The sequence below is a fragment of the Harmonia axyridis genome, chromosome 4 (genome assembly GCF_914767665.1).
Source record: "Harmonia axyridis chromosome 4, icHarAxyr1.1, whole genome shotgun sequence".
NCBI lineage: Eukaryota > Metazoa > Arthropoda > Insecta > Coleoptera > Coccinellidae > Harmonia > Harmonia axyridis.
This window is the reverse complement of record NC_059504.1, coordinates 47216623-47234189: the sequence shown is the minus strand read 5'-3', so window position 1 is coordinate 47234189 and position 17567 is coordinate 47216623. Positions and strand designations below refer to the sequence as shown.

The window sequence follows — 17567 nt, the reverse complement described above, 5'->3', positions numbered from 1 at the left end:
ATATTTCACATAGTATTATCGTGAATTCGAATATATATCACAATCCGACAACGTCGTATAAACATGTTGGGAACACATACAAATTGCGTAACCTAGGTTACGCAATTTTCTCTCTATCTACGTTCATTACATTATGGTTGAAACATACAAAAAAGCATTAAGCGGATCAGATCTGGGAGTTCAAAATAATCCGCCTGAAATTATTGAATCTGCTCATACAATAATACTATCTACTACTACTAATCGAAGGATATATATGAAAATTATTACACTCATTTTATTGGATCGAAAGACGACTTCTTCCTGATGGCATATGTACCTATTTTATTGGTTACATTGAAATAGAAATGGAAATCCACCTTCTGAAAAACATTTTGTGAAGAATTTTTCATGAAATAATTATCCTCGCTCTGCTTTTCAATTTCATTTATTATCAAATACAAATGCAATAAATGTAAGTAGGTTAGTGTCATTATAAAATAGTTTTCGACGTTGGAGATAGGTTTTTGAGTTTTTATAGTTCCTCAATTAAAATTAATGTATTCTTTTTCATGTTACTCTAACAGTCGAGGAAAAAGTATAGACTTGTGACGGCAAATTTTCCACAATTTTTGTTGTGAATTTCAACAATTTAAATGCGTTATTGAAGCTTGTTTCATTTGTTGTAATGGCGTTGTTTTTACTTGTCAAATACCAAAAGATGACAGCTTCCCAGCGGTCTATTAAGAATGAAACATCTTTACCCCTTTACTAGCACCTGGAATGTCAAACGGTTGATATAAAACGACCAACCTGAAGCACCTCAAACAAAGAAAATCATAGCGAAATATTTCGCAAGCATCGGCAAAATCAACATCTAGAGCGCGAAATATGTAAATACACCTTATAATAAATTCATCGCACCAACGTACAACATTCTAAGGGTGGTTAGATTCGGTGCCGAAATATATGTGGCATGTTAAATTGCGATTAGCTACGCGACAAGAATGGATCCGGGATGGCGAGGGTGCACGAGAAACGATGATGAAATAAATAATCTAATAATAACACTCCAGTGAATTAATTTGGCGAAACACGCAACCCGGTTGAGCCGTCTCTCTTCGGGAGCGGCGCAAGGAGGCTGTGCGCTCGTGATGTTCCCATTCTCTCCATCCACCCCTATTCGTTAAAGTTCAGATATATTCGCTCATCCAGGGCCGGCCATACTGGGGAAAACTGGTTGCTACCTGATCCTGTCGTGTGTGATACCATTATTTTGAAATACACTGCGCAAAAGAATTAACGCACATTATGGAAATCTCAAATTTATTCTACAACTGAAGGTGTTCTCAATGATAATTATTTTTATCAGAATTATGCATGCATATGGTATCCACTTTCAACGTTTTTCTTCAATACAGATGATTTTTTCCAGCAGGAATAACAAAAGATGAGATTATCAGATTTTGAATGTATTGGCTCCATTCTGAAATCAGTTGTTCTCGATCAATTCTAGTGATCAATAGTTTTTCTTTCGTTTGATTTTCTACACTCGATCGCTATGCAACGCAAAACACGCAACTTGACCCAAGAGGAATGTGCCCAAACGGTAGTTTTGCGAGAAGGGTGAACATACACAAGAATTGCAGAAAGGTTTAGAGTTTCCCATACAAGTGTGTCCAGAATGTTGCAGCGATTCAGGGAGACAGGTATGAATGTCCGAAGACCAGGACCAGTGGTCTACCCTGTCTTGGGTCAAGTTGCGTGTTTTGCGTTGCATAGCGATCGAGTGTAGAAAATCAAACGAAAGAAAAACTATTGATCACTAGAATTGATCGAGAACAACTGATTTCAGAATGGAGCCATTACATTCAAAATTTAATTGATTCAGTCCTTACTTGGTGAAAAATCATATTGATTTGGTAAAAAATAATTGTAAACACTTACTACTTTCCACAGTTTTTAATAATTTACATTCAAAATCTGATAATCTCATCTTTTTTTATTCCTGCTGGGAAAAAACATCTGTATTGAAGAAAAACGTTGAAAGTGGATAACATATGCATGCATAATTCTGATAAAAATAATTATCATTGAAAACACCTTCAGTTGGAGAATAAATTTGAGATTTCCATAATGTGCGTTAATTCTTTTGCGCAGTGTAGATCGTAAGTTTGGTTTACATTAGCGAAACACCCTGGCGAAAGTCAAACGTAAATTTAAGAGAGAAACTCAATTAATGATTTCGTGAGGAAATTGCGCTAATGTAAACGCAACCTCTTCTTCTTGTTCTTCCTCTTTCATAAAGGTTGTAACCTTTTCTTCACAGCGTCTCTGTTGAAGTTTAGACCCAGCTTTCCCTACTTGTTTTTCAACTACATATAGTCCTGAGAAATGAGGAATATTCATTTCAGTCGTGCGTAATAATTGTTTCGTCCTGCTTGTGTCACCTCGCGTTTCCACTGTGTATATTATTACCGGTCTTATCATCGCTTTGTAGATTTTAACTGTCCTAAAGTATTTTCTTTTCCATGTCACGTCTCTCAGACATCCAGATATGAGTAGATTTCTATTACCCATATTATAGCCCTTCATGTTTTTAACGCTGTTTATTAATCTATCCATTACTTAGTTGAAAATCATCGGGCTTAGGGAGTCGCCTTGACGGACTCCTCTGGACGTTTCAATTTGTTAATCCTGTTACTGTTTGCACTCTTGATGTAGTGTTCGTTTATAGATCCTTTATTAATTTTGTCAACTGTACTGGTGTATTAGTCGATTGCAGAGGGATTACAACCATGTGGCTTTTCGCGTATCAGTCAAACATAAGATTCATTCATTTCCCCTATGGTGCTCATGCGATGACCAAACTTTGTACTGGGTTGTTTATTATATTTCTCTTCACGAAACATAGGTATAAGTAGGGCAGCACTGTACGACGATCGATTTTTTTTTCACAAAATTATAGTTTTACCTCTTTTATAATGATTTTTTGTTGGTATTTTTTCACGACTATTTCAAAAATAAAGGTAACGAAAAGTTACCAACATTCATTTTCATTCACAAATCGAAAACATTATCATTTTACAATATAGATTATTGTTCAAAGAAATTATGGGGATATCCAATAAAAATCGGTGGTTGTAAAAGGAAACATCTATAACTTCGTTTTGAACTAAACAGTCACGTTGTGGTATTCCCTCTTAAATGTTCACCAATGGTTGAAAAAATTCAGAAATCTTTCAATTTAAAAATAGATCAATTATTGAATTCAAATTCTACTTGTAGCAGTGTAGTGACTATGTTTTTTCGAAGGATAGCGGGATCTCTCGAAAGATCAGGACCGCTTGGTATATATGAACCCAAATATTCTACAGTAATGTCAGCACGGTATGCTATAGAGATGATAGGTGTATTTGGCAGGGATCAAAAATGTGTATTATTCACGCAAAATTGGTGCTGTACCTATTTCTCCAAATTCGCAATATTTATTGCAAATATCAGCGATCAAATCTAGTTACTCACCAGTTAGTTATAATAATATTTTCAAAACCAAATAGGGGGAACTGTAAAATGAAAATTATATGAAACAGTTTGTTTACTTATTACCTATAATATAGTGCAGGGTTGAAAATGTAATTATTTATGTATTCTCATTACATTAAATCATAATCTTACTTCTTCATTTCGAATCAAACAAAAATTTTGAAATTAAGATTCTACCACTCAAAGAGGATTCATAATTATTCTTTAAAAATCAATAAATAAGTGAATATACAAGGTATTAAAAAAACGGCTAAATTCGAAGAGTTGATTATTCGTTTGGTTTCATGAAATTTAATTCCTATAAACAAGGGTCCTTAAATTAACGCACAGCATTCAATATAATTCGAAATTATTAATTTATAGTAAGAATCGACATTTTATCGCAAAGTTGATTTCGAATTGACTTCCAAGGTGTTGAAGTCTCTTTGAAAATAAGTTTTTTATATTAGAACCTTTCTCAGAGCTGAAGGTTCGAACATCGATGAAATGTAGATTTTTATATTGTCAAATAATTTTAAATTCTGTTCTTAGGAATAATATAGGTATAGTATATCCAACTAGTCCATAAAAACCCTTATCCATAGATGTCCTTTTGAAGTGGATACCGCGATCCGCTAAATACCGGGGTATATTTGAATATTGTTAGGCAATAAATTCACTGGCCTTAAACGAATTTTTGGAAATTTGTACAACCTTTGTATAATCGAAATATTCTGGCTTCCTTCAAGTGACTTTGGATATACTATACTTACCTAGATAGGTATGTACAGGGCATAGGTACAAATACATTTACATGCAATAAAATGCTTTTAATTATTCATTTCAAAAATGAAGTAAGATATGTTAAAATTAAGAGGTACCTATAATTTGTTTTTTCAATTGTTTGAACTAACTACATAGAAATAATAAAATGTTAAAAAATATGTGGCCTGCATATTTTTCGGTTGAAAAAATGGGTTGAAGAGTCCTCTGGATGCAGCTGAAATTAATAGTCGCAAATCGAGAAGAAGCCTTCTTTAAATATAATTTCTATAGGGGTGTCTACAAAATTTCATAAATTTTCACAAAGAAGTTTCACAAATAAAGAAAAAAAATTATTCTGGAAGAAACTCCAACACTTTGGTTATTTGCTTGAATATCCAGTAAAATAAAAGTATTTTTCACTTGCTGATGACATCTGTCTGCTTTTGTAGTTCCAACACGTAAGTTGAAGATTTCTATTGAATGTAAATGCATACGCCATCTATAGGATGAGTTCTGTTTTCATTTACCGCACGCTTGAAATTCAGAGAGCGCCCTCTCATAAGATGACTCAGAAGCTACTATATTGACCCAATTTTGTGAGTCGTTCGCTGGCGCCATCTAGTATCATTGTCGTCAGCAGCGCCATCTATACTTAAAACAGAAAGCAGAAAACCGTACAAATGTGCAGTTTCCTTCTCGAGTAAGCGACTTTTTATCGAACTATTGAAATATGTAGAGTTCTTCCCAGTGTAAAAGATTCAGGTAATAAATGATGTTAATAGGTACGTATAGATGTCACTAGTATGATTTCAAGTTTTTTCAAAACAGATTATGAGTTTGAATTAATGTTTTCAGATTCAGTGATGATGTCTGTGAGATAAAACATCAAAAATTTTGTTACTAAGATCAACATTCGGCTAATCAAGGTAAGATATATTTTTTAATGGATAAACATATGAAATTTCAATAACGGTATTTTTTTTTTGTGTTTTGAGAAATGTTTTTTTTATTCGATAATCACTGATTAATTTCAGCCATCTTTAACGATGGCCCCAGAAAATAAACCTCTTGAATGTGTTAATCAAAAACAGGGCACACTTCTTTATTTCATGGAAAATAGCTCATTAAAAAAATATTACGATAACTTGTGCTTCATTTGAGCACGTCATCAATATTGTTTATATTATTTCTATATTTATTGTGAGACAAATTTTGAGTGAAAAATGACGCATATTCTGAAAAATTCATAACTTTTGAACAATAACGGATAATGATACCTTCATGTCTTTACGAGTTAAGCTTAGTTATGGCGATACTTTACAAATGTAAAATGATTGATGTTTAAAACTCAATCGTTCTGAAAAAAATATAAACAACTTAATAAATGTTTTGTCATGTAGATATTGTTCTATCAAACTTATTCTTTTGTATTGTCTTGTCTTTATGAATCACTTGTAATGCAATTTGAGGTTTTGTGAATGAATACCTATCTCTAAATATTTTACTTAACTTAGCAATACTACATCATGAATCACATTTTCATTCTATGTTCGATCAAATTAACGACAAAGATATTATATTGCATAAATATGATGAGTAGCTACTTTAGGACCGTTAGCAAAATAGTAAATCACTTGGGAATTAAATCACATAACAAAATTTCTGAAATTGATTCGAAAAAATCTTAAATCAATATCAAACAACCTATTTCCACTTATGTACAGGTTGGCCCAAATTCGATGGTCACTGAGAGCATCTCAAAAACTTTAACTCTTATAGAACAAATCTTCAAGGATATCTTTTTTCGAAATAATAAGATTTTCGACAGCAGATCAATGATTCGTTCTCAAGTTACAAGGCGTTTCTTAAAAATGACCATTTCCAATTTGCTTTTGGTGGGTTCATTCAAACTTTAATCGTGATAATTTGCTCAATCAAATCTTCAAAATGTCTTCAATTCCAGTTGATTTTTGACATTTTCATAGACTTTAAATCATAATCAATGAATTGATCGGTCAAAAAAAGTTTGATGAAACCCGTCCTAAATCTTGGTTCCTCTTCGAGATATACGAAAAATTCTAAAACGTTTTTTTGTGTTTTTTATGATTTTCATGATATTCATAGCAGATCAAAGATATTAATTACAGAGATAATGCAATAGACACAAAATGAAATAAATGAAGAATATTTATACATAAGGTGTTCCATTTCAAAAATGAAATCGAAAAATTCTATATGTATCTTTTAAAAGGAATACATTCCTGAAAAACCATTAACAGGTAACTTTTCGGCATATCTGCGGCTGAAAAATTGCATTGAAAATGTAGGGTAGTCCATTTAAAAACACCAACTCTCCTTTATATCTCTTAAACGATAATTAATTTCTATGATTTGTTATTAGTATCATAGAAACCACACAAATCAAAACCAAAAACGAGATTAAGCGTTGAAACAGTAATTTTTCAGAAAAGTGCTGTAACTAGAGAACGAAGCAAGTTATTTGTGAACTGCTATCTGATATCTTATTATTTCGAAAGAAGAGATCAGGGGTCCTCAAAGTCTTATAAAACTTAAAGAAAAAATCTGCAAATCTCAAGAACTATAGTTCTTGTGATGTTTTCAGTGAGCTTCGAATTAGGGACACTCCGATGTCTTCCATTGAGTGCCTATGTTTATGTAGTGTATATTGACTATTGCCATTTTTTAATCCAAGCTCCTCCCAACAAGTTTCAGTGGATTTTTTAGAATGGTCACCCTGTAGAGAAACCGATTCTTCGAATTAAATTTCATCTACTAGTTAAATGACATTTGATTTGAAGAATCGGTTTTTATACAGGGTGACCCTCCTACAGATTATTCAAGGGGGTTTATAAAATCTCATCTTCTGGGATATGCAAATTCTCCCTGATCATTGAGCAATTTTTTTATATTTCTAGAAAGGAATCATCTTGATCTATGAGCTGCTATAAATCATCATAATATTGACCCAGATCAAGATGCCGTTACCTATGGCTCTCCTGTTGTCGGATTGGTCCGAAAGATCGTACAGACAAGCCCGTCCAGACATCAACTTCATGCGAAACGATTTACACAAGGTAGTAATGAAGAATCTCAATGTAGAATTTATGGTGCATAACCGATATAAACGGAAACATCATGTAGCATCATTTGAGGCTGTAAAAAAACCTAAAATGAACGAAACTAGCAATGTGCCCGAATCCAAATCAGAAAAATTTGACAAATTCAAACATGTACTTGAACCAGGACAAAATTCTGAGAATGCTAAAATCGTATCAAAAGCGTTTAACATATTGATGGGGTATACTCTTTTACACGATACTCCTCTGCACACAAAATCTGACAATGGCAACCACCCCAAAATTCACCAAAAATCGGAGGGTGCCATACTCTATTCCAACTCGAAATTACCGATAAGTGCAAATTGCGAATCGAAATATAAAAAATTCTCACCTTTGAGCTCACCTTTGAAAACTTGCAATTCGAAAACATTGCGGTCCAAATACGTTCAAAATAAAATTAAAAAAACGCGTACCACTAGTTTTCGCTCTAATGGTGATAGTACTTATAGAGATAATTTATCTTGGAGGCAATCCAATCAACAGCAACAATACTCAAAATCGGATAGTCAACCTAAATGCTATAATACTCAACAGCTACAATCTTCTGAACCGTCAACCATGAAAGCAACATCTTACTTACTGAATGCTTTTCCGAAACGACAAAATATTTCTCCTTTAACGAAAAAGGGCAACAATGCTGTAACAGCATTGCCCTCTGCAGGAAACTCTTCCTTTGAGCGTCCGTCATCAATCTTAGATGCTGTTTCCAATACGAATATTAACATAAATTCAATAATGAGAGGATATTCAATGGACACAATTTGCCCTTTTATGTTTTTCGGTTCTAAGAAGTTCGACGAAGAAATTGCTATGCACAAAGTTTTATATGCTTCAAGAAGAGCTTTTTTGGATCAGATTCCCCAATATGTGGATACTAGAAGAGAAGTTAGAGCGCCTGGGATCGAAGCAGCTCCCGAAATCCATGCAGCACGAAGAAGTATGCTGGATAGAGCCTCATCTTCTAAACTTTCCGTTCATGCACCACCGTTCACACTGAAGACCCGATGTTCAACGAAGGAAAGGACTACTCAAGAAGTCGGAGATGCATTCTACAAATTTGTGAGCAGTCTTGATGAACCCACGGTAATGTATCGAATGATTTAATTTAAAAGAATTAGGATACATTTTGAATATTGCATTTTAGAATGAAGTAAAGTACCAATAAACTCGATAAAAAACAATGAAAACTAAGGACTGATTGAGCACAGTATTATAACAAATAATCAAAATGATCGAAGTTCTAAATGCTGAGAAAATCAACCACAGTCCTAATCCATCCGATCTGATCTGCGTTATGGTTTATTATTACTTCCGATGAAACCGAGTAGGTATTTCAAATATTATGAAAAAGGTTAAAATCATATAAGGGGTGACTCACCTCGCTTGCCTATTAGAGGTTTATGGAAAACAATTTTGTTATGACAATTTGCATATTGCGTTTGAGATAATCATCTCTCTCCCTAAAATATTTTTAGATCTCTTCCGCATATACCGGAAACAGACAACTAGGTACATTCTTCTTTAAAATGGCACTCCCAGTACATTATTGCTTAATTAGAATGCTTATTTGATGACAATTACGGCAATTTTTTTTCGGGTAAAAAGAAAAACTCAACACTCCATGAGTTAATGAGATTTTTATGAAAAAAGAGATTGTGACGGGGATTCATTTTTTTTTTTGATATTTCTGCAGAAGAAGTTTTCTTGAAAAAACGTTCTTCAGTTTCGATTCTGCCTATACATAGTATCATAAAACTGTTTGAGATTTGGACCAAAAATATACAGTGTATTTATGACAACATGACAACAACTCAATTTCATCAAAATTTAAGATTTTAAATTTACAATATTTTTTATTCTCTCAATAAATTCTAAGTAAAAACCGTGGTGTTATAACACCACGTATTGGCAGAATCGATAATGAAAACGGTTTTTCCGAAGAAAATTTTCTCTGCAAAAATATACAAAGAAATGTGATTCCTCATCGCAAACATTTTTTCCATAAAAATCTCATTAACTCATGAACTGTTGAGTTTATATCTATAAATGGCATATTGCTGAAATTGTCATCAAATAAGCTATCTGATAATGCAATAATATGTCTTTTGAAATAAGAAAGTAGTAGTCTGTTTCCGATGAAACCGGAAGTTTTACATGTCTGAAAATATTTTAGCGAAAAAGATCAACCCCAGTATGCAAAATTTCAGAACAAAATTATGATAAGTTTTCCATAAACGTCTAATGAGCTATTGCGTTGAATCACCCTGTATATATACTTATATTTATCGATGAATATTTCACTGTAGGTTTCAGATTCTAAATCCGAAAAAATTTCAATAATGAAATTTACAGAAACTATTAATGATAGGAGTTTGTGATTAAAATATTATATTTAAGTGTTAGCAATACATCATTTCAACTTGACATTCATTGTATGTCATTGAATTCTCGTAGAATCTTCCTTGAACAGAGAGCATATATACAGGGTGTTTCGAAATTAGTGCGGAAGTTTTTAGATGATGAATCTTTGTCGAATATTGAAAAGTTACAAGCTTCCAAAAATGAGAAAGAGTTATTATTTTTATTTTTTTTTGAATTTACATAAAATTACATTTTTTGGAAGTGTTTTACCAATATATGAAGGGCCAGGCAACGACTGCAGAATTATGTCAATCTCTTATATACGACTACTTATAATGAACACTAAACTTATGAAACTATACTGAAAAGTGAAAATGTCCTAGTTGATATCCACCACATGATAATTCAATCACTTTTTAATTGATGTAGGTACACACTAAACAATAAATCTGCTAAAAATCAAGTAGCTTGATAGAATGTATTTGATTTTCCAAATACTTTATAAATAAATACTTGACTTGACATTGACAATGAAAAATTACTATTTCACTTGAACTTGACTTGATTTCAATGCAAGCCAAGTCAAGTAGCTTGAATATCAAGTCAAGCCGTGAATCTCTACTTTTGAGTGAAATTTTCTGCTAGCATTTGATGGTTTTGGTCAAAATGAATGATGCAAAAAACTTCCATCTCATATAGAAGGAACAGTGCCGGTTGTTGGATGAGTATAAGTTCTTTTAGTGTCTGAATTCTTGTCCGAAAATTTGATATGTGTAATGAGTTACATCACATAACGCAGTCGTATATGAATATGTTCATTACCCTGATCATCGAAATTCAAAATTCTAAGTCTGCCATCGCCGATCCATCTTAAAAGGCCACACAAAAAATATATATTCTTCGTTAGAATATGCCCACAAAATCTCATTCCTTCATCAATTTCCAGAAAAAAATTTCGTTTTTATTTTTGAGAGCTATTCTTTTTTACATGGAGACCCCCTTTATTTTCAGACAAGGATTCGCACCCTTAAAACTGTCGCACTTGAATGGTAACACCCAGTTTAAAATATATAATTCCGTCTCGAAATACCGTCCGACCGTAAACTCGATAACACTCGAACTGAGAAACCTTGTTAACTCAGTTATCGAATGTTGTTATTAAGCTCATTAATGGGTAAATGATATCATAAATCACAGCTGATATACTATATAATACAAACTTCACTCACGAACCACTCATATTTATCAATCTGTCAATAATTGAATTTACATATAAAATATACAGTGTGGTCTCCAAGGGTACAATAGGTGTATAAACGAATGAACGCCAAAAAATTATGACGTTAATGTTTTTCTAGAATTTTTCAGGGAAAATAATTTAAACATGATTAATCTTTCAAATTCAATAATTTCTAAGTTTTTATTGTTTTATGTTGATGATATAGTTGCAATAAATACAACAAAACGTACCTTATGGGATTAACTAGTCGAATTATAACCTAGAAGTATAGAATATTTTGACAGGTAGAATTCAAAAGAAGATACTATGGAAAGTTTCAAAACACCAGTTCATTTTAAAACAATCAAACAACCTCCATTAGTTTAGACGACATTCATTATTATTCTTAATTATCTAAACGATAGTATATCTTCGAAATCTACACTTAACATTAACTATACAAAGAATTTTTGCAAAACAAGAGTAATATGACAATGAATTTGTTTTGAATTGAATGTATTGAAGAACTTATCTTTTGGGAGTCATGTCCATTAAGATATTCGGAGGAGTCAAATTAGCATTAAGGGTTTCAAAAATAAAATATATTTTCGAAGAAATATCACCTCCCCACTCTAGTTCAAGTCAGGGACCAATAGCATTCAGACCTTCAATTCTCGTTGAAGGTAGGTACATTGTAGGTACAGAACTTATTGTATATTCAAAGTATATTCAAGTGTAAGTGCAATTTCAAAAATGGGGGACGATTCTAAGCCCGTAAGTACGCATTTTTCTTTCTTGAAGAAGAGAGAATAATTGAAAAAACCTAACAAGTATATATTTCAAAAAATTAAACTTTTCATGAAAATGCATACCTAACATTTAAATCCAACGTTTATCAGATTTACACAGTACCTACTTACTATGTAGCATTTTATTTTGATAAAAGTATTTAATGGAATAATGGAATTGCTGCGTGATTCGAGTTTCAATATTGTTACTACAGTTTCAACTTGGGATACAGTTTGAGTTCAATAATTTTATACCACTGACAGTTTGTTGATTTTAAAAATTTCCAAAAGTATGGAATTCCGCAGGTCAGTTGATTCGTCCAAAAGGTTTAAGGTCGCTTTATTGCTATGTTTGTAAATTTCAACAGATTCCAAGAAGGTTAGTTTTCAGTATTTCGGTTACAGGTACATGATTTTTTGACTTGATAATACGCTCTATTAGTGTAACGTCACACACCGCCATTTTTGGTTCTCCTGTCAGTGTTCGGAATCGAAACAAATAAATTGTCATTCAAATTAGTACGGTGTCGTTGAAGGAATTGGCTTATTTTGATAAATAAGAGTATTCGAGCAACTATTTCAGTATCAATTGATAGACAGAAGAAACGAGGTTAATACCGGTAAATTTGAATCCTGTATCATTCCCCAGATTTTGTAAAAAGCCGTGTTTATTAGTTGAACTTCAAGTTCGAACATACTGGCATTAATCTCGTTCCTTCTGTCTCTCAATTAATAGTAAAATCGTTCCTTAAATAATCTTATTCATCAAAATGAGCCAATTTCTTCCACGACAACGTGCTAATTTGAATGACAATTTTTTTTTTTTTGGATTCCGAACACTGACAGGAGAACTAAACTCCAAACAATATTCGAAGGAAATTGTCAGTATAAATTTGGACTCATTTAAATGTTATTTGTTAGCGTTAGAATTTTCAATTTGCAATTTCTTATTGAAAAAAAAGATAATCTAGATTCGCGAAGTTCCTCCGTCTAATGAATTCATCCAGCTAAACATCACCTCATTCTATTAACTTTTAATTTTCTGACGAAAGATCCTATGCCAAATGTATTTGATTGTGAATATGTGGTTTGAAGTATAAATATACATTATTATTATTACGGATACATACATTGAAAATATTCAGATTGAAATAGAAATTTAAATCAAAATTAAAATAAAAAATTGAGCTTTTACGTATGACAGATCCATTCCAATGTTAAAATGATATCAACACTAAATTTTGCTGAAAATTGTTTTTGAGCTAGGAAGATCGAAGGTTTTTTTTTTAATTTCCAACAAATTTGTGACAGGTTACGATCTAGTTTCAATTTGGATCTTTTAAATATTCCAATTTCTAATCGATTTTAAACTGCCTCTGGTAACATTGAATAAGTCCGTTTGAAATTCAATTTTCGAGAAATTAACGGAAAGTGGAATTTTATATTTTAATCAAACCATCATAATTTCCATAATCTTGATGCTATCGTCATAAAACAAAAACATTATCTCTTTTTTCACAAGTTGTTGAGTTAAAGGTATTACATTACAATTTCGAAATAATGGCTTTCCCATTAGAGAAAATAAAACTTGATTTTTTCAAAACATAACCATCAAATTTTGAGGAAAATTCTAATTCAATAATGTTTTTGTTTTATATCAATGGCAATGTATAAGTAGATATTATGATGGTTTGATAAAACCGAAAATTTCAATTATCGAAAATTGAAGGTGATATCGATACAAGTTTAACTAAATTCTACTTTTCTAATAACCGGTATAAATCATACCATATTTCATCTTTCATCAGTAATATTTACCTTTATATTAACTCAATTATCTAGTTGACACCTGCAGGGAACTATACAGGGTTAGAACACTACAGGGATATCGAAAACAGTTAGAAATACAGGGTGGCTTAAATTACAAAAAAGTTGCGTTAATAAGGGATGAGTGGGTTGGTGTAAATAGATCCAAAATATCTCGAATGGTTCCCGAAATATTTCGAAAAAACTGAAAATCGAGATTTTCTTTTTTTCTTATAACTCATTAGTTTTTGGAGATGGTGTTTTCAGATTTTTTCTGTTCTCCATTGTTTCAGAGACGCGATAGTGATTTTTTTTTCTTCTAGACGCCATTCTTGTTATGGGGTTATAAACTTCAACTTCAACGATGTATTAAACTGATGCAAACACTCTACATAGCGTACAACTGGCAATGTCTGTAGAAATTGTTCTATGTAATTTGAAAAAATCTCAAGTGATGGTCAATAACAACTGTCAATAAAGTTATTTGACAATTCTGGCTCCAGCCTACTACTTACACTCTACAAATATATCGAGTCTAGCTACGCAAATTTGAACTTTTTATTATTTTTTTTCAAGTAGTAGGCTGAAGCCAGAATTGTTAAATAATTAACAGTTGTTATGTGAAACCATCATCTGAGTTTTTTAAATTATGTAGAACAATTTCTAGAGACATTGCGAGATTTACGCTATGTAGAGTGTTGGTTTCAGCATGATTATGTAATTAATAGGAAGGTACTTATCAAAAAGGATTAAGGTTTCGACAAAAATTAAGTGATGGTTTCATATAACAATTGAACAAAGTAACTAGTTATTTGACAATTCTTGCGCGTGCCTAATACTTAATTTAAAGGAATTTCAAATTTACGTAGCTAGACTCGATATTTTTGTAGAGTGTGATACGTTGTTGAATTCGTAATTTTTTTTCTTTATCACCTCATAAAGAGAACCAATATGGCGTTCATAAGAAAAAATATTGACTATCGCGTCTCTGAAACAATGGGAAACGAAAAAAATCTGACGACACCTTAGAATCTCTATATTCGATAATAACTACAAACCGATTTTGGTGATTTTTGGTCTCTAAAAACGAATGAGTTATTCAGAAAAATGGAAAATATCGATTTTTAGTTTTTTCGAGAGATCTCGAGAACCATTGGAGATATTTTGGATCTGTTAACACCAACACACTAATCTCTAAATAACGCAACTTTTTTGTAATTTGAGCCACCCTGTAGTTCTAACGGTTTTCGATATCCCAGTAGTGCCCCTCTAAATAGTTCTAACCCTGTATAGTTCATTCATATACTATCAAACTTTTATCAATACCCATAAACAAGTTGATGCACATGGTCATTTTTCAGTTGAGATCACTTGCTCCAACTCCAAGTTGTAGTACTACTCCCGTGCCAGCAGAAGAAGACGAACAAGAGGGAGCAGTTGGCTACGATACAAGCAGGGAACAGGATAATAAAAAGGATGACCCAACTCAGACCCAACTGACATCAGTTGAAGAACCGAACGAAGTTCCACAACTTGACGGGCAAAGATTAAGCGAAGAAGAGGAAGAACAACAGGCTGAAAATGCATTAGCTGCTCATGGACCGGTCGGCGGACAAGCTGTTGTTGAACCAGCAGCTGCAGCTGCAGCAGTACCTCCTCCACCTGAGGACGATCCTGCCACATATGTAATAGAAGCACGTACTACGATAATATATCAAGATAGGAACATCCTGAACTTGGATGACAACGTATTAGGTCAGTGGAGAGATAGAAATAGATGGGGTAGAGGACCAGATCCTGCTAGAGCTTTCTCATACAGAAATGCCTTTTACGCATATGACCCGAACAATGAAATTCGTGAGTAATTACTTGCTCATTATTATAAAAGATCCTGATAACTGGTTCAAAAATTAACTAAAAGATGACAACAAATATTCAACATATAATAAAAATCAAATTTCAAATATTTGACGTCTCAGCAAAATGTCAGTTTACCAGTTTCAGGAGCTTTCTATTAGGTGTTACATTGATCTCATTTAAAAAACAGGGCTAATCTTTGACTTGGACATATATTTCAACCAAAGATTCCTGAGGTCGAAAGAATAGTTTTTTGTTTTATTAGGCAGTAAAGTAGTAAAGGGTGTTGCTTTTAGAGCTATAGAACTTTAAATTGCAATAAAACAACGATGGATTATTCGATTGACATGAATTTCATTTATCCGCAAGATAATCTTGTGGCATTATATTTTTAATATGATTTCTGGCATATGACCGCCACGGCTGGCTCGGATTTAGTCCAATCTGGAAGTCCAATTTTCGATTACTTTTTCTAACATTTGTGGCCGTATATCGGCAATAACACGGCGAATGTTGTCTTCCAAATGGTCAAGGGTTTGTGGCTTGTCCGCATAGACCAATGACTTTACATAGCCCCACAGAAAGTACTCTAGTGGTGTTAAATCACAAGATCTTTGAGACCAATTCACAGGTCCAAAACGTGAAATTAGGCGGTTACCAAACGTGTCTTTCAATAAATCGATTGTGGCACGAGCTGTGTGACATGTTGCGCCGTCTTGTTGGAACCACAGCTTCTGGACATCATGGTTGTTCAATTCAGGAATGAAAAAGTTAGTAATCATGGCTCTATACCGATCACCATTGATTGTAACGTTCTGGCCATCATCGTTTTTGAAGAAGTACGGACCAATGATTCCACCAGCCCATAAAGCGCACCAAACAGTCAGTTTTTTGGATGTAACGGTGTTTCGACATACACTTGAGCATTAGCTTCACTCCAAATGCGGCAGTTCTGTTTGTTGACGTAGCCATTCAACCAGAAGTGCGCTTCATCGTTAAACAAAATAAAATAGTGTAGTAGTGCGCGATACGTATTCCGCACGGAATCATTATTTTCGAAATAAAATTTCACTATTTGTAAGCGTTGTTCAGGCGTGAGTCTATTCATGATGAATTGCCAAACAAAACTGAGAATAAATCACTTGACAGCTGTTAAATCGGTCGCCATCTTGAACAGTAATGCCAACTTAAAGTTATATACCTCGAAAAAAAAACACCTGATAAATTGATTTTTCGATTACTATCGCCCTTCCTCCAAAGAAAAAAAATGATCTATCAAAAACCTTTTGATTTTTCTGTAAACTTGTTCTGATAATGATGTGACTTGTATTTTCAGTTCTACCACCGATGTTTGGCTGTTATTACTGTGAAACAAATACTGAACCAGAATTACCAAAACCCCCACAACAACCAGAAGTGCCAAAGCCCTAAAAATTCTTCCATTCCAGAAAAGACGCTGTTATCATTCACCTGTATTTGTATGACGACTGAAAAATTGGAATAGGATCACTCATGTTATTAATATTTAGCAGTTTGAAGAACTGTGGTTCTGTTCCTAGCTATATATATTTGAATATATTGTGCATCTATTCTGTGCAATCTATTATGATATCTAGAATATTAGGACGGAGTATGAATACAACATAATACGTCTTACTCAATATTTCTTAACTTTGCAACTGCTTCGTGATTTTCTATCGAAATTTCTATTCGGATTCCCATATTTTGAAAATTTTATGGATGAATAATATTAATATATAATAATAACAGCATGGGGGTCCACATATCTCAAAGGTTTTTAATTAATTATAGCATCTTGATGCTATACCAAGAAAATATTGAATTCACTAAACTCTTTTTACTTCTTGTCTTGTGGATCATAATTAATATCTGTTCGATCATGAAATATGTAATGTATTTCATTCAATTAACAATATTTGTCATTTGTGTAATTTATTTAAAACACTTTATACTTAATATTCATAATTTGTTTCTGATCTTTTTCTCATAAACAGAAATTTTTGAGTATGTCCCTAATGCTTATTTATCTTTTAAAGTTTTTATGTTTGTATGTTCCCTTTTTTTTAAATTTTAACGATAAGCTTTATATTTAAGTATTTGAATTAT

At 32.7% G+C, this 17567-nt stretch overlaps 1 protein-coding gene across 3 annotated transcripts; it reads left to right on the top strand.

Annotated features, from left to right (window-relative positions):
• The first annotated feature begins 5037 nt into the window (after nucleotides 1-5037).
• Nucleotides 5038-17339, top strand: LOC123679198. Of its 3 annotated transcripts, none has more exons than XM_045616637.1 (5): nucleotides 5039-5195; nucleotides 7206-7364; nucleotides 8265-8492; nucleotides 14945-15440; nucleotides 16777-17339. In XM_045616637.1, exons 2-5 carry the CDS (start codon nucleotides 7266-7268, stop codon nucleotides 16869-16871), a joined length of 918 nt encoding a protein of 305 aa, XP_045472593.1. In that variant the 5' UTR covers nucleotides 5039-5195; nucleotides 7206-7265; the 3' UTR covers nucleotides 16872-17339. The 3 variants fall into 3 exon arrangements, with proteins under 3 accessions (XP_045472591.1, XP_045472593.1, XP_045472592.1); XM_045616636.1 differs by having other exon boundaries at nucleotides 8199-8492; XM_045616635.1 differs by having other exon boundaries at nucleotides 5038-5195; nucleotides 7206-8492.
• Nucleotides 17340-17567: the final 228 nt, after the last annotated feature.

Coding starts and splice junctions, on each gene's coding strand:
- LOC123679198 (XM_045616635.1), top strand. CDS start 7,266: ATGCCGTTACCTATGGCTCTCCTGTTGTCGGATTGGTCCGAAAGATCG. Junction 8,493..14,944: donor GCAGTCTTGATGAACCCACG/GTAATGTATCGA, acceptor GTCATTTTTCAG/TTGAGATCACTTGCTCCAAC. Junction 15,441..16,776: donor TGACCCGAACAATGAAATTC/GTGAGTAATTAC, acceptor TTGTATTTTCAG/TTCTACCACCGATGTTTGGC.